The sequence below is a fragment of the Cervus elaphus genome, chromosome 17 (genome assembly GCF_910594005.1).
Source record: "Cervus elaphus chromosome 17, mCerEla1.1, whole genome shotgun sequence".
Taxonomy (NCBI): Eukaryota; Metazoa; Chordata; class Mammalia; order Artiodactyla; family Cervidae; genus Cervus; species Cervus elaphus.
Window position 1 is genome coordinate 36,976,417 of NC_057831.1, and position 22,238 is coordinate 36,998,654.

General features: G+C 38.4%; 1 protein-coding gene and 1 long non-coding RNA gene across 5 annotated transcripts in view; one reads left to right on the forward strand and one right to left on the reverse strand.

The window, feature by feature from the left end:
- The window catches only part of LOC122673222 (probable E3 ubiquitin-protein ligase HERC6), a 52,156-nt gene that overhangs the window by 8,347 nt on the left and 21,571 nt on the right, over positions 1 to 22,238 (reverse strand). For all 3 annotated transcript variants that reach the window (XM_043870750.1, XM_043870749.1, XM_043870751.1), the window contains exons 11-17: positions 21,201 to 21,294; positions 16,953 to 17,142; positions 12,871 to 13,025; positions 9,124 to 9,237; positions 8,688 to 8,795; positions 7,395 to 7,556; positions 5,004 to 5,147 (exon numbers count right to left, since the gene is read on the reverse strand). In XM_043870750.1, the coding sequence (XP_043726685.1) occupies positions 5,004 to 5,147; positions 7,395 to 7,556; positions 8,688 to 8,795; positions 9,124 to 9,237; positions 12,871 to 13,025; positions 16,953 to 17,142; positions 21,201 to 21,294 (967 nt within the window). The remainder of the gene's footprint in view (positions 1 to 5,003; positions 5,148 to 7,394; positions 7,557 to 8,687; positions 8,796 to 9,123; positions 9,238 to 12,870; positions 13,026 to 16,952; positions 17,143 to 21,200; positions 21,295 to 22,238) is intronic.
- LOC122673225 lies at positions 5,142 to 18,783 on the forward strand. Of its 2 annotated transcripts, XR_006334643.1 has the most exons (4): positions 5,142 to 5,627; positions 6,957 to 7,014; positions 17,528 to 17,613; positions 18,367 to 18,783. It is a non-coding gene; the product is annotated as an uncharacterized LOC122673225 (long non-coding RNA). The 2 variants fall into 2 exon arrangements; XR_006334642.1 differs by having other exon boundaries at positions 5,142 to 7,014.

Sequence of the window (22,238 nt, forward strand, 5' to 3'; positions counted from 1 at the left end):
CATATAAGTTAAATAAGCAGAGTGACAGTATACAGCCTTGACATACTCCTTTCCTTATTTGGAACCAGTCTGTTATTCCATATACAGTTCTAACTGTTGCTTCCTGACCTGCATACAGATTTCTCAAGAGGCAGGTCAGGTGGTCTGGTATTCCCATCTCTTTCAGAATTTTCCACAGTTTGTTGTGATCGACACAGTCGAAGGCTTTGGCATAGTCAATAAAGCAGAAATAGATGTTTTTCTGGAACTCTCTTGCTTTTTTGATGATCCAACGCATGTTGGCAATTTGGTATCTGGTTCCTCTGCCTTTTCTAAATCCAGCTTGAACATCTGGAAGTTTGTTGTTCACATACTGTTGAAGTCTGGCTTGGAGAATTTTGAGCATTACTTTACTAGCATGTGAGATAAGTGCAATTGTGTGGTAGTTTGAGCATTCTTTGGCATTGCCTTTCTTTGGGATAGGAATGAAAACTGACCTTTTCCAGTCCTGTGGCCACAGCTGCGTTTTCCAAATTTGCTGGCATATTGAGTGCAGCACTTTCACAGCATCATCTTTTAGGATCTGAAATAGCTCAACTGGAATTCCATCACCTCCACTAGCTTTGTGCGTAGTGATGCTTTCTAAGGCCCATTTGACTTCACATTCCAGGATGTCTGGCTCTAGGTAAGTGATGACACCATTGTGGTTATCTGGGTCATGAAGATCTTTTTTGTACAGTTCTTCTGTGTATTCTTGCCACCTCTTCTTAATATCTTCTGCTTCTGTTAGGTCCATACCATTTCTGTCCTTTATTGTGCCTATCCTTGCATGAAATGTTCCCTTGGTATCTCTAATATTCTTGAAGAGATCGCTAGTCTTTCCCATTCTGTCATTTTCCTCTATCTCTTTGCATTGATCACTGAGGAAGGATTTCTTGTCTCTCCTTGCTAGTCTTTGGAACTCTGCACTCAAATGGGTATATTTTTCCTTTTTTCCTTTGCTTTTTGCTTCTCTTCTTTTCACAGCTATTTGTAAGGCCTCCTCAGACAGCCATTTTGCTTTTTTGCATTTCTTCTTCTTGGGGATGGTCTTGATTCCTGTCTCCTGTACAATGTCACGAACCTCCATCCATAGTTCTTCAGGCACTCTATCAGCTATAATCCCTTCAATCTATTTGTCACTTTCACTGTTTAATCGTAAGGGATTTGATTGAGGCCATACCTGAATGGTCTAGTGGTTTTCCCTACTTTCTTCAATTTAAGCCTGAATTTGCCAATATGGAGTTCATGATCTGAGCCACAGTCAGCTCCCAGTCTTGTTTTTGCTGACTGTATAGAGCTTCTCCATCTTTGGCTGCAAAGAATATAATCAATCTGATTTCAGTGTTGACCATCTGGTGATGTCCATGTGGAGAGTCTTCTCTTGTGTTGCTGGAAGAGGGTGTTTGCTATGACCAGCGCGTTCTCTTGGCAAAACTCTATTAGTCTTTGCCCTGCTTCATTCTGTACTCCAAGGCCAAATCTGCCTGTTACTCCAGGTATCTCTTGACTTCCTACTTTTGCATTCCAGTCCCCTATAATGAAAAGGACATCTTTTTTGGGTGTTAGTTCTAGAAGGTCTTGTAGGTTTTCATAGAACCGTTCATCTTCAGCTTCTTCAGCATTACTGGTCTGAGCATAGACTTGGATTACTGTGATATTGAATGGTTTGCCTTGGAAATGAACAGAGATCATTCTGCCGTTTTTGAGACTGCATCCAAGTACTGCATTTTGGACCCTTTTGTTAACTATGATAGCTACTCCGTTTCTTTTAAGGGATTCTTGCCTACAGTAGTAGATATAATGGTCATCTTATTTAAATTCACCCATCCAGTCCATTTTGGTTCACTGATTCCTAAAACGTCGACGTTCACTCTTGCCATCTCCTGTTTGACCACTTTCAATTTGTCTTGATTCATGGACCTAACATTCCCGGTTCCTATGCAATATTGCTGTTTATAGCATTGGACTTTGCTTCTATCATCAGTCACATCCACAACTGGGTGTTTTTGCTTTGGCTCCATCTCTTCATTCTTTCAGGAGTTATTTCTCCACTGATTTCTAATAGCATATTGGGTACCTCCCGACCTGGGGAATTCATCTTTCAGTGTCCTAATTTTTCGCCTTTTCATACTGTTCACGGGGTTCTCAAGGCAAGAATACTAAAGTGGTTTGCCATTCCCTTCTCCAGTGGACCACATTGTGTCAGAACTTTCCACCATGACCCTTCCTTCTTGGGTGGCCCTACAAGGCATGGCTCATAGTTTCACTGAGTTAGACAAGGCTATGATCCATGTGATCAGATTGATTAATTTTCTGTGACTGTGGTTTTCAGTCTGTCTGCCTTCTGATGGAGAAGGATAAGAGGCTTATGGAAGCTTCCTGATGGGAGAGACTGACTGAGGGGAAATTGGGTCTTGTTCTGATGGGCGGGGCCATGCTCAGTAAATCTTTGGTACAATTTTCTGTTAATGGGTGGAGCTGTGTTCCCTCCCTGTTATTTACCTGATGCCAAACTATGGTGGAGGTAATGAATATCTGTAGACAGTTTATTTAATCTCTCTGAGCCTCAGTTTCTTCATCTGTAAAATAGGACAAACCACCTATCTCATAGAGTTGATATGAGATTTATTTTCTTCCTTTCCATCACCTACTTGCATTGTTTGGATATTTTTAGTCCCTATCCTTCATCATTAACTCAGGGCTCCATTTTCTAATGACACTTTTTCTAATCACTTCAGTCCCCCTTGATTTCTTTAGGTCCTGAGAAAGAATCCCTTAAATTTGCATAGTAACCTAAAGTTTTCATGGAGCTTCACACTTTGACATACCTTTTATCTTGTATTAATCTCACAATAGCACTATAAAGCAGGCAGAATAGAAATTAGTCTTGCTAGTACTTAGGCATTTTTACAGTTGAGGAAACTAAAAACTCAGAGAGGCTAAATTAAACACCCACCATCACTCAAGACTAGATCTATGGGCTCTGAGCTCACAAGAGTGCTTCCTTCCCTATCCTACCCATTTCCCAACAACTATTAAAACAGATCCTGATGCTGGGAAAGATTGAAGACAGGAAGAGAGGGGGACAACAGAGGATGAGATGGTTGGATGGCATCACTGCCTTGATGGACAGTGTTTGAGCAAGCTCCAGCAGTTGGTGATGGACAGGGAAGCCTAGCGTGCTGCAGTCCATGGGGTTGCAAAGAGTCAGAAACGACTGAGCAACTGAACTGAACTGAACTGATTACAACACAAAGTCAGCAGTACAAAATTTCAAAAAATTGCTAAAGTTTCTGGTATTTTAGTCTTATTCCTCTATCTACATATACAAAATGTTTTCAAAGGAAAGAGATTGTGTTATCCATTAATCTGAATCTTCTATAGTATTTAATACAACGTGGGAACTTCAAGAAACAGCCGGTAAAAACTTGCTGGTTGAACCTACCAATGGCACACCTTAGCCACTCCTATCTTGTAGAGATTCATTTTTTCTCAAAAACATGTTTAGTGGCTAAACATCTAGTTGCTAAATTGTGTCCAATTCTTTCGGGACTCCATGGACTGTAGCCTGCCAGGCTCCTCTGTCCATGGATTTTCCCAGGCAAAAATACTAGAGTGGGTGGCTTCTCCAGGGTATCTTTTCCACCCAGGGATCGAATCCACATTTCCTGTATTAGCAGGCAGATTCTGTACCACTGAGCCACCTGGGAAGCCCTTCTAAGAAGATACAAAACACCTTTTAGTACTTTTTCACTCCCATTCATGTTCTCTTCCTTTACCCTTTTCCTTCTGGGTTCCAAACTCCACCATATCATTTGAAAGAGTATTTGGAAGTTTATGGGAAAGGAGATCAATAAATTGAAGTTCAACATGTGATTCTTGTTAAAATTATTTGCTCTGTGTTACTAATAGAGAAGGCTTCCCTTATGGCTCAGCTGGTAAAGAGTCTGCCTGCAATTCAGGAGACTCAGGTTCAATCTCTGTGCTGGGAAGATCTCCTGGAGGAAGGCATGGCAATCCACTCCAGTATTCTTGCCTGGAGAACCCCATGGACAGAGAACTTTGGTGGGCTACAGTCCACGTGGTCACATAGAGTCAGACACGACTGAGTGACTAACACACATACACATTAATAGAGAAATGAAGTTTCTACTACTTTCAGAAAATGTTTACTATAATCTTTGTAAAAATATAATCATTGCAGAAATGAATCATCTTATTAGAATTAGCAATTATCTCTAGGATTCTGTTAACAATTTCTCTCCTAGTTTGAAACTCTAGATTACTGCCTCTTAAAATTTAGGAAACCAAAAAAAAAAAAAAACACCCAATGTTCTACAAAGTGTAATACATCTAAAGAATGGAATACTACTCAGCAATAGAAGGGAATGAACTATGATACATACAACAATACACATGATTCTCAATATCATTATGCTGAGTGAAAGGACAGATACAAAGACTACTTATGATTCCATTTATGTAAAATTCTAGGAAATTCAAATTATAGTGACAGAAATCGAATCAGTGGTTGCATAGGCATGGGGCAGGGAATAGAAGCAGGGAGAAGCAGGATCAGAAAGGAACCTGAGGAAACTCTAGTGGTTGATGGATGTGTTCACTGTCTTTTGTTTTCATTGTCTTGAATTTCATGGGCATAGATGTACATCAAAAGGTATCAAAGTGGACATTTTATGTACCATTTATCATATCTCAAATACACCTTATTCAAGCTGTTTAAAAATTTAATGTTCATACGAATCACCAGGGGATCTTATAAAAATATATATTCTGATCAGGGCCTGAGATTCTGCTTTGCTAACAGTTCTAGGTAATGCTGGAACTTTCGCTCTGTGGACCACATTTTGAGTAGCAAGGCTTATGTGACCTAATTTTACATTAGCAGGTATTGTGTTCATTTACAGTATATGGTATACTTTTTCTGTTCTGAAAAACTATAAGAAAACAAATAAGAGACTTACGTTGACAGGAAACCACATGTAGGAATCCTCTTCAGGATATATGAACATTCCATATTCTTCCTTGGTCATAGATTCAAATATACAGTGAAAAAACTCAGACTTCACCCCTTCCCCCACAGAACGAATTTCTTTAATAAATTCAACCTAAGAAAAGAGAACATTGTCAGGTCCATATTTAAAATATAATGCCTTGACCTTTACAGAAAAGTTTCAAGCCTCCTGCCATCACCAGAATTCACAGAATCTACTCTTCTTACCTAACTGTACTGTGTTCTCCCTGACTTTGCTTCTGATAGTGGGTGCCATGAACGTGTTTACTGTCAGATTACTGTATAGTGAGTACATAGGTCCCTCCCATGGCCACATGAACCAAGTGAAGTGAGATTCTGGCGACACTCAACATTCACCAATTATGTTGACCAGCATCTTGAAAAATTCCTTAATTTTTCTCTCTTGTCTAGCTTCCTCTCATCAGTCAGCCTTTACAACTTAGGCTACAGTCAACAAATATTTGGTTTCTTCTGCCTCTCCCCTCATTAGGACTTCAGATAAACAGCCCTCCCTGTCAGCCTGGACTTGGCGCCTTTGTTGGAAATTTCAGAACTGACTGCCCAGGGCCCTCACGTGAGCATCAATAAGAACTGGTCCCTCTTTTCTAAAGTCTACCTCGGGGATTTGTAGTGCAAGTACTATCTTAGATTTCCTCCCATCTCTCTAACTACTCTTTGTTGTAAATATTTATGTATTTATTTGGCTGTGTCAGGTCTTAGTTGCGGTATGTGGTATCTTTAGTTGGGACATTCAAGATCTTTAGCTGCAGCATATGAACTCTTAGTTGCGGCATGCATAATCTACTTTCGAACCCAGGCCCCCTGCATTGGGAGTGTAGAGTCTTATCCACTGAACCACTGGGGAAGTCCCTCTAACTACTCCTTCTACACTTCCCTTCCTGTCTGTTTCTTTTTATCTTTTTAATGTAAATATCACCAAGCTTCACTGAGAGTTCTCTTTCACTTCTCTTTACCTAGATTTACCTCCTTGGCCTTGTCCATCATCATCAAGGGCCTGCCTCACATTCCATCAAGATACACCAATAATAAATTAAGCTTGCTTCTGATTTTCTTACTTCCACTCATTTATACTAGCAAGGTTGTCTTTGCTATGGTCAGGACATGCTCATAAAGAGCTCAACAACCTTGCCTTGTTGAGAGTCTATACTTTGATTGGATTTCTCTTGAAGTTTACCTTCTTACCTCTTTGTCATTTCCTGTAGGCAGAATCACTTTCTATTGATTTCCTCATAATCAAGAAATAAACGAAAATAGGTACAGAGGGAGACAAAAACTAGAAAGCCTAGCTTATAAAATCCTTTCCTCATTTTCCATCAGAGTCCTGAGGCCCAACTCTCAGAGTCTGACTTCCTCTCTGAGAACCTAACTTTTCCCTTCTTGGCTGATATCAGGAAAATGCACTCCCTTCTGGACAGATGTCAGCTCTCACCTACAAAGTTAATCTTTATTCTGTGGGCAAAGGATCTGAGGTTCCACACAGTAAAAACCCTACAGATGCCCCCAAGGATGAAGTGAAGGATGGCTAGGAAATGGAACCAACACAGTGGAAAGTCTGTGACTAAAACTAGAGCCAAAATGCAGTAAAAGTATCCATTCTACCTGCCGCTTGCTGAATGCATTCATTGCCCCAATTCTTCACCCCTCCTTGGCCTAGGTCTTTCACATGTGGCCTTACAGTTCCTCTCATTAAAAAGGCTGAGTATATTTTGCCAGCCTTTGACTTGGGTTCAGCCATGTGACTTGCTTTGACTAAAGCCATGTTTGTTGTATAACTGGGCTTGCTATCTTTTTTTTTTGGCGGTGGCTTGGCAGGGTGGGTGTGGAGGGGCCTTGCTATCTTGTACCTCTGACACTGATATGCAAACATGTTTGTGTGTCCTAGGAAGAAGATGGAAAACATAGGAGTCAGGGCGAGACTGCCTGAGCCAGGCCAAGCCTAAGTAACCAATCCCTAGCCAACTCTCAAACATGTAAACAGGTACAGACAAAATCTGAAAAGCCACCCAGATGAGTTCAACTGAGAGCAGCAGAGTCTCAGCAGAACTGCAGATCTGTAAAATTACTATTTTAAGTCACTATACTTTGGGATGGTTCATTATGAAGCATTTCTATAGCCAAAGGTAACTAATAGTTAACTCATAGTGCCAATGGTCAAACAAACATCCTGGAGCTTTTCTCTGAAGGGTAAGCAAGGAATCCTGGAAACTATTAGGCTGATAACTATAGTTGCAAATACAGGTTCTCCTTGTACCACATTATACAAATGTTTCCCCCACACACATTAGTAAAAATATTACTAATTTTTTACGTTTTAGCGTACCACTAATGTTTTCCGGAGGTCAGTGTCTTCAGCTTTGCTTAACTGACACAGAGCATCTTCAACTAAGTGACTTCGTCTGACTCTAAGTGTAAATGAAGGGGATTCATCCCTTCTTTGCAGAATTATTTCCCCAAAAGCCATGTAGTTGTTCACTTCAGATTCCTAGAAAAAGAAATATTTTAGGAATCCTCGTAGGAATACAAGAAATTGTTTAATATTCCAAATAAACATTTTATATAGCACACAATTATGCCAACCATTGCTATATATACTCATATCGCAGTTACTTAAGTAAAAGAGCATTGTGTCTATAATTTGGAAGACAAAGAGATCATAAGACCTATGGCACCAAGGAATTGTGCAAAATGATGGAATACTTACACAGCCATTAAAAAAAAACTAACAAAATTTTGCCTTTTGCAGCAACATGGACAGACTCGGAAGGCATTTTGCTAAGTGAACTACAACATATGTAAAAAGACAAATTACTGTATGATATCATTTACCTGTGGAATCTAAAAACTACAACAAACTAGTGAATAAAACAAAAAAGAAGCAAACTCGCAGATACAGAGAAACTAGTGTTTACCAGTGGGGAGAGGGAAGCTGGGAGGGGCAATATAGGGGTAGAGGGGAAGGGGTACAAACCATCAGATATAAAATAAGCTACAAGTATATATTATACAACACAGGGAATATAGCCAATATTTTATAATAACTATAAATGAAGTATAACCTTTAAAAATTGTGAAGCACTATACTGTATGTCTGTAATTTATATAATATTGTACACCAACTATGATTTAATTTTTTCTTTAAAAAAAAGGTTGAAAGAAATAGAAAAAAAAAAAGGTTGATGGAAAATGTTATAGTGGAAGAATGTAGTCACCATTTGAACCCACTGATGAATCAGCATGAACAAAAGTGAAACCACCAGAAATAATGCACTGAAATATGGAGAGGTGAAAAGAAATTGGGCCTGGAATTTGCTTTAAAATACTTAAAAAAATACGGGAAATCCCTGGTGGCCCAGAGGCTAGGACTTCGAGCTTTCACTGCTGAGGGTGAGGGATCAAGCCCTGTCAGGGAACTAAGATTCTACAAGCTGCATGCCACAGCCAAAAAAAGAAACTTTAGCAAAAATAGTAACAACTAAAAAATTTAAAAAATGATAAATGAAGTATGGCAAAATGTTGATGACTGCTGAAAATTTGTGCTGGGGTTTAATATGCCATTATCTCTACTTTGTATATATTTGAAAATTTTATATAATAAAAAATAAGACATACATACCGGCATTCTTATTTGGGAATCAGCTTGCAATAATTTAATTTTGGATGCCAAATTAAAGATAAATGGAAAATCACTGAAAATAATCCCACTGAAGTTTTCTACAGGTATCTAAAAATTAAAAAGACAGAAGAATTTTGATAATCAAAAGAAAAGGAAACCTTTATTCCTTTACCTCACTACCTCAAATTATTTACCTCCATACTTTATAGAATTCATTTTTAGGAATCTAAATTACCTAGAAACAAATTTCTAGGAAAACGCATTTGCTTTGCAGCTAAAAGATGTTTTAAGTTATCCAAGAGCATCTACTTTAGCAAATTCAGCATTACAATGAGGGCATTTTCAGATCTTAACTTACAAAGAAGCTACATAGCTATTAATGTATTCCCCTTTTAAAGTACAAAAAAATATTCAGAAAGTAAAATATTATTCTTACCAGTTTTTTTTCCTTAAGGAGCACTCTTCTTCTGTCTTCATAAAAGTTCAACAAAAAGGACAATTCATTTATGTGGAACATATCTTCTGGTAATTGACAGCTAGTCTTGTTTACCTTAAAGAAAATACAACCTGTGATATTTATTTTCTATCAATGAATAACTTAATCTATTTTTATACATGCTTCAGTTCAGTTCAGTTCAGTCACTCAGTTGTGTCCGACTCTTTGCAACCCCATGGACTGCAGCACGCCAGGCCTCCCTGTCCATCACCAACTCCCGGAGTTTACCCAAACTCATGTCCATTGATTCGGTGATGCCATCCAAGCATCTCAATCCTCTATTGTCCCCTTATCCTCCTGCCCTCAATCTTTCCCAGCATCAGGGTCTTTTCAAATGAGTCAGCTCTTCGTATCAGGTGGCCAAAGTATTGGAGCTTCAGTTTTAGCAGTCCTCCAGTGAATATTCAGGGTTGATTTGCTTTAGGATTGTTGGTTTGACCTTCTGGTTGTCCAAGGGACTCTCAAGAGTCTTCTCCCGCACCACAGTTCGAAAGCCTCAATTCTTCGGCACTCAGCTTTCTTCACAGTCCAACTCTCACATCCATACATGACCACTGTAAAAATCATAGCCTTGACTAGACTGACCTTTGTTGGCAAAGTAATGTCTCTGCTTTTTAATATGCTGTCTAGGTTGGTCATAACTTTTCTTCCAAGGAGTAAGCGTCTTTTAATCTCATGGCTGCAATCACCATCTGCAGTGATTTTGGAGCCCCAAAAATAAAGTCTGACACTGTTTCCACTGTTTCCCCATCTATTTGCCATGAAGTGATGGGACCAGATGCCATGATCTTCATTTTCTGAATGTTGAGCTTTAAGCCAACTTTTTCACTCTCCTCTTTCATTTTCATCAAGAGGCTTTTTAGTTCCTCTTCACTTTCTGCCATAAAGGTGGTATCATCTGCATATCTGAGGTTACTGATATTTCTCCCAGCAATCTTGATTCCAGCTTTTGCTTCATCCAACCCAGCGTTTCTCATGATGTACTCTGCATATAAGTTAAATAAGCAGGGTGACAATATACAGCCTTGATGTGCTCTTTTTCCTATTTGGAACCAGTCTGTTGTTCCCTGTCCAGTTCTAACTGTTGCTTCCTGACCTGCATACAAATTTCTCAAGAGGCAGATCAGGTGGTCTGGTATGCCCATCTCTTTCAGAATTTTCCACAGTTTATTGTGATCCACACAGTCAAAGGCTTTGGCATAGTCAATAAAGCAGAAATAGATGTTTTTCTGGAACTCTCTTGCTTTTTCAATAATCCAGCAGATGTTGGCAATTTGACCTCTGGTTCCTCTGCCTTTTCTAAAAACCAGCTTGAACATCTGGAAGTTCACAGTTCACGTATTGCTGAAGCCTGGCTTGGAGAATTTTGAGCATTTTGAGCCTAATCATTAATCATTAGGGAAATGCAAATCAAAACCATAGTGCAATATTACCTTATGCATATTAGAATGGCTATCATTAAAAAGATAAGAGAGAAGTGTTGGTGAGGATGTAGAGAAAAAGGAACTTTTGTGCACCGTTACTGGGAATGTCAATTGGTGTGGGCACTATGGAAAAACAGTATGAAGCCTTCCTCACAAAATTAAAAATGAACTACCACATGATCCAGCAATCCCACTTTTGGATATAAAGCCAAAGGAAATGAAATCACCTGCTCAAAGAGATATCTACAGCCCCATGTTCATTTCAGCATTATTTAGAATAGCCAAGATAAATAAACAACCTAAGTGTCCATGGACAGATGAATGGATAAAGAAGATATGGTGTGTATATATGTATACACACATACACTGATACATACATATATACACAATGGAACTTTATTCAGCCATGAGAAACAAGGAAATTCTGCCATTTGCAACAACATGGATGGATGGTGAGGATATTATGATAAGTGAAATACTTCAGAGAAAGGCAAATATAGTAAGATATCACTTACACATGAAATCTAAAAAAAGCTAAACTCAGAAACAGAGTGGGGTGGTGGTTTATAGAGTTGGGGGTGGGAGAAAAGGAGAGATGTTGGTCAAACGGTACAAACTTTCAGTTATAAGATAAATAAGTTCTGGGGATCTAATGCACAGCATGGTGATCATAGTTAACAATACTGTACTATATAGTTGAAAGTTGCTAAGACAATAGATCTTAAGTGTTCTTACCACACTAAATAAACAGTAACTATAAATGTTTTGTAATATATATATGTCTAGAAAGGGCAAAAGTGGAAGCAGTAACATATTTTATTTCTTTGGGCTCCAAAGTCACTGAGGACAGTGACTGTAGCCATGAAATTAAAAGACGCCTGCTCTCTGGAAGGAAAGTTATGGCAAACCTAGACAGCATATTAAGAAACAGATACCTCTTTGCCAACAAAGGTCCATATAGTCAAAACTATGGTTTTTCCAGTAATCACATACAGATGTGAGAGTTGGACCATAAAGCAGACTGAGCGCCAAAGAATTACTGCTTTCAAAATGTGGTGCTGGAGAAGACTCTTGAGAGTCCCTTGGACAGTGAGATCAAACCAGTCAATCCTAAAGGAAATCAACCCTGAATATTCACTGGAAGGACTAATGTTAAAGCTGAAGCTTCAATACTTTGGCCACCTGATGTGAAGAACTGACTCATGTGAAAAGACACTGATGCTGGTGAATATTGAAGGCAAAATGAGAAGTGAGCAACAGAGGATGAGATGGTTGGATGGCATCACCAGCTCAATGGACATGAAGTTGAGCAAACTCCAGGAGATAGTGAAGGACAGGGAAGACTGGTGTGCTTCAGTCCATAAGGTCACAAAGAGCCAGATAAGACTTAGTGACTGAACAACCACAACAAATCAAATTAACACACTGTACACCTTAAACGTACACAATGTTCTATTTCAGTTGTATCTTAATAAAGATAGAAATATCAGTGCATTATTACTTCCGAAAAGCACTAACTTTTGCACATAATACTTTCTCCTATTGAGACTGATATTTTGTGATGAAACAGTACTCTTGCCTGGAAAATCCCATGGATGGAGGAACCTGGTAGGCTATAGTTCATGGAGTCACAAAGATTCAGACACGACTGAGTGACTTCACTTTCACTTTCTTTTTGTTTTGATTACCAATTGAACAATTTATATTTATAAAAGCATCTATTTTAGCTAATTATTTTTCAATTGAACAATACCAATTTAATTCTGCTCATTTATTTAAAATGCTCTGGCTCCTTCCTGTCCTCCAATAATCATTACATTTATTAGTAGCCTAATCTTAGGTTACTTCTGGATTATGCTGTATACACTAATGAAAATGCTGAATCCATATCAATGTATGACAAAACCCACTGAAATGTTGTGAAGTAATTAGCCTCCAACTAATAAAAAAAAATAAAATAAAATAAAATAAATAAAAAAAAATATAGCAAAAAAAAAAAAAAGAAAATGCTGAATCATTGTCATATCTGAGTATTTGTGCCTGTAATATATTATATATACTACATACATATTATATATACTATGTAAGATATTCCACCAGAGCCTATCCAGTTAGCAAAACAAACAAAATTCTAAAGACTTCAGGTCTGAATCAAATATTTTCATTCTTGCTGTGGAAAATAAAATAAGACTTCAACTGGCTAAGAACTAAGGGAACTTGATTTAGTAAAATGGTGTATACATTTCTTTAGATGAACCCTTACCTTATACACGTCTTTCATCACTTCCAGAAGAGTTTTAACATTGTGGTTACTCTGAACAGGTTCAGTCCAGCAAAACATTTGATAGATGATGGCAGTTTTCAGCATCTGGACAAGTGAGTTGAGAGAAGATGCTTGCAATGATGTCCAACACCGCTCTGAAGGGTGTAAAATCAGCCATGATAAATATGCACCTCCAAAAAAATTCTCTCAGTTTTCTAAGTTCTTTAATGTAAGAAATAGATCGTATTTTCCATTTCTGATGACATAACCCATAAATCATGGGATAACCTTTTTAAAGGATAACATCCTGGACAATATTTATTACTCACAGATGTGGAAAAAATGTTGCTCCCTGATTAAGTATCTTTGGAATTAAAAGCTCAAATTCAGGTTTCTGAAAAAATGTGTTGATAGTTCATATTTATGCTTGATTACTTGATTGATTTCATGATTTTCAAACTGAAAATTCCATAGGGTATTTATAAGGTCTGAAAATATACACAGGTGAAAACACAGAATACATATGCACACACACATATATACACACAAGACACGAAATGTGATTAAGGACAATTTTAATCTGAAAAAAAATTATCTATGTTTTCAGACTTTATGATCACCTATGATAGATGGATATATTTTTAAATTAGCTCAGTAACAATATTTTAGTATCACTGAGTTACAAACTGAATTTCTGCACCTTTAAAAGAAAATTCTCAGAAAACAAACAAGCCAAATGTTAAAATGTATTTTCAAGTTAATGTAATTAAAATAGTATGACCCAGATGCATGAAAGGCAGACAATGTAGCAGACTCCACAAATGGAATCAAATATACATGAGACATTGGTATATGATGAAAGAGGTATTGTGTATTACTAGGGAATGAAACAGATCACTTAATAAATGTGTGACAACTGGAAACTGATCCCCAAAAATGAAGTGTAATCAAGATAAACTCCATGTAGTTCAAAGATTTAAACATAAAAATGAAACAATGGAGGGACGGATATATTGGGAGATTGGGTTGATATAAACATATTACTATATATAAAATAGATAACTGATAAGAACCTACTGTATGGTACAGGGAACTCTACTCAATACTCAGTAATGGCCTATATGGGAAAGGAATCTCAAAAAGAGTGGATTTTTATATATTATAACTGATTCACTTTGCTGTACAACAGAAACTAATACAGCATTGTAAATCAACTATATTCCAATAAAAATTCATTAAAAGAACGAAACAATAAATATTCTAATAGGAGCATGGGAAATCTTTAAATTTCATCATGAGGTAAACTTTTTGAGAAAAGATCAGAAACCATAAAAGAAAATGTTAATACAGTAGGCTGCATAAAAGTGTTTAAAAATATGCATGGCAAAAATACCAAAAAGTAAAAAAATTTCAGTAACCTAAAGAAAAAAAATAGCAACTCATCTTATGGATAAAGAATTAATTTTTAGGACTTCCCTGGTGGCCCAGTAATTAAGAATCCACCTGCCAATGCAGGGGATACAGATTCGATCTTTGATCCGGGAAGATCCCAAATGCCAAGGAACTGAGCCCGAGAGACACAGCTACTGAAATCCTGATGCCTCGAGCCCATACTCCACAACAAGAAGCCACCACAATGAGAAGTCCTTGCATTGCAACAAAGAGCAGCCCCTGCTGGCCTCAACTAGAGAAAGCCTGCACGCAGCAGCGAAGACTCAGCTCAGCCAAAAATAAATACATTTTTAAAAAGAACTGTCTTAGTAGTTTAAAAAACTTCAAATAGAAAAGAAAGATACTAACAACAAATGGAAAAATAGGTAAGAGGACAGAACTGATGGTTTGTAGAGTATGATATGCAAATGTAACTGAATATAGGAAAGCCAGCACAACTTCACTCATAATGAGACAATTTAAATTAAGATATTCTTAAAAATTCCCTGGAAGTCCAGTAGTTAGGACTTCACCCTCCCACTGCATGGGGCATGGGTTCCACAAGCAAGCCGTGTGGCAGGGCCAAAAAGGAAAAAAAAAAAATAGATTCTTCTTTTCAGAGTGGTATAGACCAAAGTTAGGATTACACTGTGGAGAAATGTGTGGGCTGATGCTTTCATATTAACTGATGAAGTATAAATGGTACATCTTCTGTCAGAGCTGCCATGTTGCCCAATTCCGAGGGTGATAATGTGAATGGTGACCACTTAAGTTGGGCAATATGGTGGCCCTGACTTCTGTGGAGGGTCATTTGGCAAAATCTCTCAAGATTTAAAATGCACATACAATCTGATCCAGTAATTTTGCTTTCTGAAAATTTCCCGCGTGTGTAAATATATATATATAGATTGATTTATATAAATATATTCATATATTTATATAATTATATATTATATTATTGTATAATATATATTAAATATATATAATTATAATATAATTATAAGCAGGGAAATTTCCAGAAAGCAAAATTATTGGGTCTATATATATACAAAGAAATGTATGTTAGAACTGCTATAAGAGCAAAAATTTAGAAACAACTAGTCATGTACGTGAATAGAATACTATTCAGCCATTAAATTGGAATAAAGCATTCATATAAGTCAGATAATATAATGATTTCCATAATATAGTGCTTTGTGGAAAAAAGCAAGTTGCAGAAGAATGTATGCTACCATTTGAAAAAAAAGAATATATTTCTATATGTTTTTATAGAGTATCTTTCAAAAGTTATGTAAGAAACTCTACTCTGTAACTGCTTTGTGGGAGGGAAATTAGGTGGCTATTTCACCATATATATCATCTTTGTATCTTTTAAGCTTTAGACCTTGAACATTAGCTCAAAGTCATAAAAGGACATCCCACAGCACTGAATAAAATAAAAAACAAGAACACAAAGATGAACGTTTTTCCCGTTATGTCTGATCAAAATACCTAAAGTTTTAAAACACCATAAACAAAAAATTTTAAAGTATGGTTTTATCTTGACTGGATTCTCTATGGTTGTGAAATTCTGAGGTCGAGTCCATGACCGAGTTTAGGAACTACACATGTTTTGTAATAATAAGAGTAATGATTATCTATTCAATCGTGTCTGACTCTTTGAGACCCCGTGGACTGCAGCCCACCAGGCTCCTCTGTCCATGGGATTTTCCAGGCAAGAATACTGCAACGGGTTGCCATTTCCTTCTCCAGTGGATCTTCTCGACTCAGGATTTGAACCCATGTCTCTTGTGTTTCCTTCATCTCTTGTGTCTCCTGCAATGCAGGAGGATTCACTGAGCCACCAAGGAAGCCCATTATAATAGTTTTGAAATCAAGCAGGATCCTGTGGGGCCCTCTTAGCAAAAGGGCCTTCCTGCGACTCCTTCCTGTGTCTTCCCTGCTTCTTGTTTGCAGGGGAAAGGCTTCAGCCTCCTAGACCTTCCCTGAATTTCAAAGGGCAGATTCAAACTGTTACTCATTAGGAAAGTGAAGGAATGCAGAAACGAAGGAAAAGCAGTCAAGAAACAATAGTGGAGGGATGGGGCAGGGTCCTGGTTCCTCCTCAAAGGATATATAAGACAGTTTGACATATATCTCTGAGTTCTACAGGAACTAAGACGCACTCAGGTGGAGGATGGTAACTTCAGGCTGATCACAAGCACTTGAACCCCAGACTGTTAACAACCAGAAGGCTGCAGACTGAGATTCCTGGAGCACCACCCTGTTACCTCACCACCAAGCAATCAGAAGAAAGTCACACACTCAGCAGCCCTCCCTGAAAGTTTTTCTTTAAAAACTCTTTCCTGAAACCCATCAGAGGGTTTAGGTCTTTTGAGCACAAACTACCCATTCTCCTTGCTTGGCACTTGAAATAGACCTGTCTCTGCCCCAAACTCCAGTGCTTCTGTTTGTTTGGCCTCAATGCCTATCGGGCACACAAACTTGAATTTGACAATAGCTTTAGGTTAATCTTTTCAATAATACACATACCACATACTCAAACATTTGTATAGTATTTTCAAATCTATCTAAAATTTGTTACAAATTCCATTTCAGACAGTATTCTACTGAGAATATAGATAAAGTGACATAAAAGTAATCAAGCTTACTCAATACTTCTGAAGATTGATTGGTCATTTTATGAACAGCCTCTGCAAATGGAACCATCAGAGTTATCCAGTTCCTGAAATCAAGCATGACAGGGCACTCTGGGAGCAGAAGGAAGACTGATAAAGCTTCTTGGTGTGGAGAACGACATGGAAGAGCCCCAAGCAGATTATCCCTGAGACATGTGGTTATCTGTGGTTGAAAAACAATCAGGGAAAGGCCCAGGACATATTAGATACAGTATCATAAGAAACAAGATATAAGAAGAGAGGTTTCACATCTACTATGTTCCTAATGGAATAATAATTTGGTTTTCCTAAAACCTACTATTCAAACTCCATCATTCCTTGATATCCCAAAACCCCCTAAAGTAGTATGTGAGAACCATCCTCCCTATTTTATGTTGGAGTCAATTAAAGAAATAAAAGTGAAATCACATGCTTGGACCTACTGAACAAATCGTGAAGGTTGCTTAATTAGAAGGGATCCATACCTAAATCTATCTGACCTAAAATATACCGTAGCAGAGAAAATGCCATATATTCACCTCATCAATCCTGTTTCATCTTCCTTCAAGGCTCACAGGAAGATGGCATTGCCCAGCCTCCCTGCAGTTAGGTGGAGTCATGTGACCAGGTTCCAACTAATGGAATGTGAGGGAAGGTGATGTATGATACTTTCAGGCTTGACCCCTAACGCCTCTCTGTGACCTTTCACACCCTTTTTCCTCATCTGCCAATCAACATGAAAGATCTACTGGAGAATTTTATGGCCCTGGGGCCTAGAATGCCACAGAGAAGGGTCCTGAGACACCCCTGCATGAGCCTGGGCAGAGGCAGGGGAGGTAACAGAATCTACCATGCCCAAATATGCCACTCTGACATGACAATTATTTTAAGCTGAAGGCAAGTGAGAAAAAGTAGATACAGAATGTGCTCTCCAGCCTCCCCCATCTTCCTGAAAACAGAATATAAATTCCCCTCATCAAGGTGTCCTCCTGTCCACAACTTCCTGTATCAAGAAGGGCATAACAGTCTCACTAGCAGAGCTGAGCTGGCCCTGATGAAATCACCACACAGCAAACCGTAATACTTAGCCCTTATCTACCATTACTTTCTTCATATATCTGCCTTCCCACCATTTGCCATCCAAGAAGCTCAAAGTCCTTTTCCTTTGTCTTTTCACTTCTCTACAAAATTATTGTTCTTCATTTGCTAAGTTGCTATAGAAGCCCCAATTCTTACCACTCCTTAAAGTTACTCATCGCTAAGTATTTCCATGTATATGCAGGATGCACATGTTAATAAACTTGCTTTTCTCTTGTTCGTCTGTCTTTTCTCAGTGTAATTTGCAAGGTCCCAGCCAATGAAACTAAGATAAAAAGAGGAAAAATAATGTTTTTTTCCTTCCCTACAGGTGCCTCCTACCTCAACCCTCTTTGGACTTTGCTGTGAGAAAAAAAATGTTTACTGTGTGAATAAGTCATTGAGATTTGGAAGCTGTTTGGAGGAGCTTATGTTTGGAAGAGGTAATCAAGACAATGTTGCCCCTTGAACTGGACCTGGGCAAATCAGAGCCTCCTCACCCACTCCCACGTGTTTGGAATGTATGCTCTGCCCACTGTTCCCACAGTGGGTGTGTTCCAAGGACCCTGCCTTCAGAGAGTAAGGTATTCTGAGACCATCTGGATGGTATATGTGACTGAACCCAGCAGTTAATGCCTCTGTATGAACTTGAAGATTCCAGTGGGTGGGTGTAGAGACCTACTCATCTTGGTGTCACCCAAGACAAACCTTGTAAGTTCCCTGGCTTATTAAACCTGCCACCTTCCAATATGGAGTGACTGTATCTTTCTTCAGTCTTTCCTGGTCCTCTGATCACAGGAGCCAGTTTCTGAAACAATAGTTTATTTATTCTAACAGATCTTAGATACTCTTTAACTATGAATGTCTGCCTCTACATGTCATAAGGATTAAGTAAGATGATACATGATACAATAAACTGTGAAGTACTGTATATTATTGTTATTATTTTATTTATGTTCTTGCAATTTGATTTTTCATATGTTCAGAACATGACTTCTGGTGAATGCTACTAGGTATACATGAGAAAGGTGTAGAAAGCCAAACAGCGTCAAAATAGGGTCAAAAAAGCTAGATTTCTTTTGGCATATAACTTTAATCATAGAGTCTTTGATTTACTTGTGTGCATCATGACACCATAACAGTATGCAGTGTTCCCAAAGTTGCTTCACTAAGAGCCCCTTTTCATAGAGTGTTCTGTAAAACTAATGTTTCTTAGCACTTATATTGGGAATAGCACACCAAGTAATCTCCCACATCGCCTAAATATTTACTTTAAAAATATGCTTGATCATATTTATTATTCTTACTTTTTCACTTTGAAAGCTAAAATAGTTTCTACTGCATATTAAGAAACACTCTCCCCCTTTCCCTTCAAAATGTAGGGACCCACAACAGTATAAAGTGAAAGTGAAGTCGCTCAGTCATGTCCGACTCTTTGCAACCCCATGGACTGTAGTCTACCAGGCTCCTCTGTCCATGGGATTTTCCAGGCAAGAGTACTGGAGTGGGTTAGCCATTTCCTTCTCCAGGGGATCCTCCTGACCCAGGGATTGAACCCAGGTCTTCCGCCTTACAGGCAGACGCTTTACCGTCTGAGCCACCAGGGAAGTTCTCAACAGTATAAAGCTGATTTTAAACTGAAGACATCAGACACAGATACAGCTAATAGAAGAATGAATGGAAAGAAGCTTTCAGAGCTTTCTTTCTTTCTTTTTTTTTTTTTTCAGAGCTTTCCTCATGTGACTAAAGGCAGAGGCTTCAAGAATGAAGCACCCATAAATCTCCTTCTAACTGGGCAGGCAAGTGAGCTACACTGCCAGGGAAAAGACCCTGCACTTGCACTTGGATGAGAAATTGCATAAACAAACATTATTGCAAACTATCCTATCTTCCATGTATCCCCCTAAAAGCCCCTCTGTTTCCCTGAAAAGTTCATTTGTTTTCTCACAGAAGTCCTCTCTCCCCTTTCCCTAAAATAGGTGTATAAACCCTTATTCCTAGCTATTCTGTACAAGAGTAGAACTTTTCTGTCAATCCAGCTATTGTTAATTGGTAGGTCCCCAAACATATGAATTCCATAATGTTCTTTTCATAAGTTGTACTTCTTAAACATTGTTTTTCTCATATTGAAAATAAAAATATTGTATCTATTGTACATTTAAGCATTCAGTAACAAAGGTGTGTCTAGTCAAAGCTATGGTTTTTCCAGTAGTCATGTATGGATGTGAGAGTTGGACTATAAAGAAAGCTAAGTGCCAAAGAATTGATGCTTTTGAACTGTGGTGTTGGAGAAGACTCTTGAGAGTCCCTTGGACAGCAAGGAGATCCAACCAGTCCATCCTAAAGGAAATCAGTCCTGAATATTCATTAGAAGGACTAATATTGAAGCTGAAACTCCAATACTTTGACCACCTGATGTGAAGAACTGACTCATTAGAACAGACCCTTATGGTGGGAAAGATTGAAGGCAGGAGGAGAAGGGGATGACAGAGGATGAGATGGTTAGATGGCATCACCGACTCAATGGATATGAGTTTGAGTAAACTCCAGGAGTTGATGATGGACAGGGAGGCCTGGTGTGCTGCAGTCCATGGGGTTGCAGTCAGAGTCAGAGTCAGACATGACTGAGCGACTGAACTGAACTGAACTGAAGAAAATACTGGAGTGGGTTGCCATTTCCTCCTCCAGGGTATCTCCCTAGGGATTGAACCTGCATCTCTTGGGTCTCCTGCATTGGCAGGTGGATTCTTTACCACTAGTGCCACCTGGGAAGCCCTCGAAAATAAAATGCCAGCACCTAAATCAGTAGTATTTCTCCTTGCGGTTCAGATGGTAAAGAATATGCCTGCCATGTGGAAGACCTGGGTTTGATCCCTGGATTGGGAAGGTCCCTTGGAGAAGGAAATGGCAACACATTCCAGTATTTGTGCCTGGAGAATTCCATGGACAGAGGAGCCTGGTGGGCTACAGGCCATGGGGTCTCAAAGAGTCGGACACAACTGAGCAACTTACACATACATGCAATACAGTAACCACATAATAAACATGAGCCCTCCTCTATCACACTTCTATTTCACTCAACTCCTAGGAAAATTAACTGTAATCATATTGGTTCCTGTAAAGAAATTCCATTGCTCTATTTCTAAAGTGAATATTGGTTATTACCATCGAAGAAATCCATTCTTTTTCTGTTAACTTCTTGAAGGTATCTCTTGCCATTTCTAAGTCCACATCAATGGAAATCATTTCTCCAGATTTTCTTTGGATGCAGGAAATGCAAAAATAAACAAACAGGTTAAAAGAATATTTCTAACTTCATATATCATTATGTGTAATTTTATTTTTCCTACATATTAGGTATAATCTTTTTTACTTAAAATTTGCATTCTTTTGAAATCATCAACTTACTTGACACCAAAAAGTTTTTATAGAACTTGTTTTCCTAAAAGAAAACAAGGTAACAATTTATTATCTCAAGTTTGGACAGTTAACAATAGCAAAAGTTTACATGCCGTGTCTGAGAACTGAAATCATTTACCCTTACACTCAGCCTGCACACTGGGAATTGAAACTCCCTAACCCCACCTATCTTACCATCTATATTTACATTACTTTGGGATTCCACTGTTTCATTAGCATGATTTTACTATTCCAAGACACTCCTGCCCAGGCCAATGGCTTGACTGTTCACTTTAGGAACTTCCTGAAAAGACCCATTAACTCCTCTATGGAATACAATCAACAGTTTATGCCCTATAATTCTTTGCATCTCTTGTCTCAAAATCCTTGCCTGATATTTCCATCTGTCCTGGATTGTGGTGAAGGAAAGTGAAGTGAAGTCGCTCAGTCTCTTTGCGATCCCATGAACTGTAACCTACCAGGCTCCTCCCTCTATGGGATTCTCCAGGCAAGAATACTGGAGTGGGTTGCCATTTCCTTCTCCATTGTGGTACCTTTCCTCAATCCTAATCAAATCCCCAACCCTCCCTTCCCACATTGCAAAGACCTGCCTTATTCCAAATTGCTAATTTTAAAAAATCAAAACCTGGCTATGCCCCTCAGAAGTACTACCAAGGCTTTGTCTAGGTGTGGCATTTCCCTGGGTTGTGTTGACAATATTTGAGGAGCCTGCATTCTATATAACAATTTATCTTTATAAAGTATTATTTAAAACTATTTCATGTTTACTGGATTAACCAACCA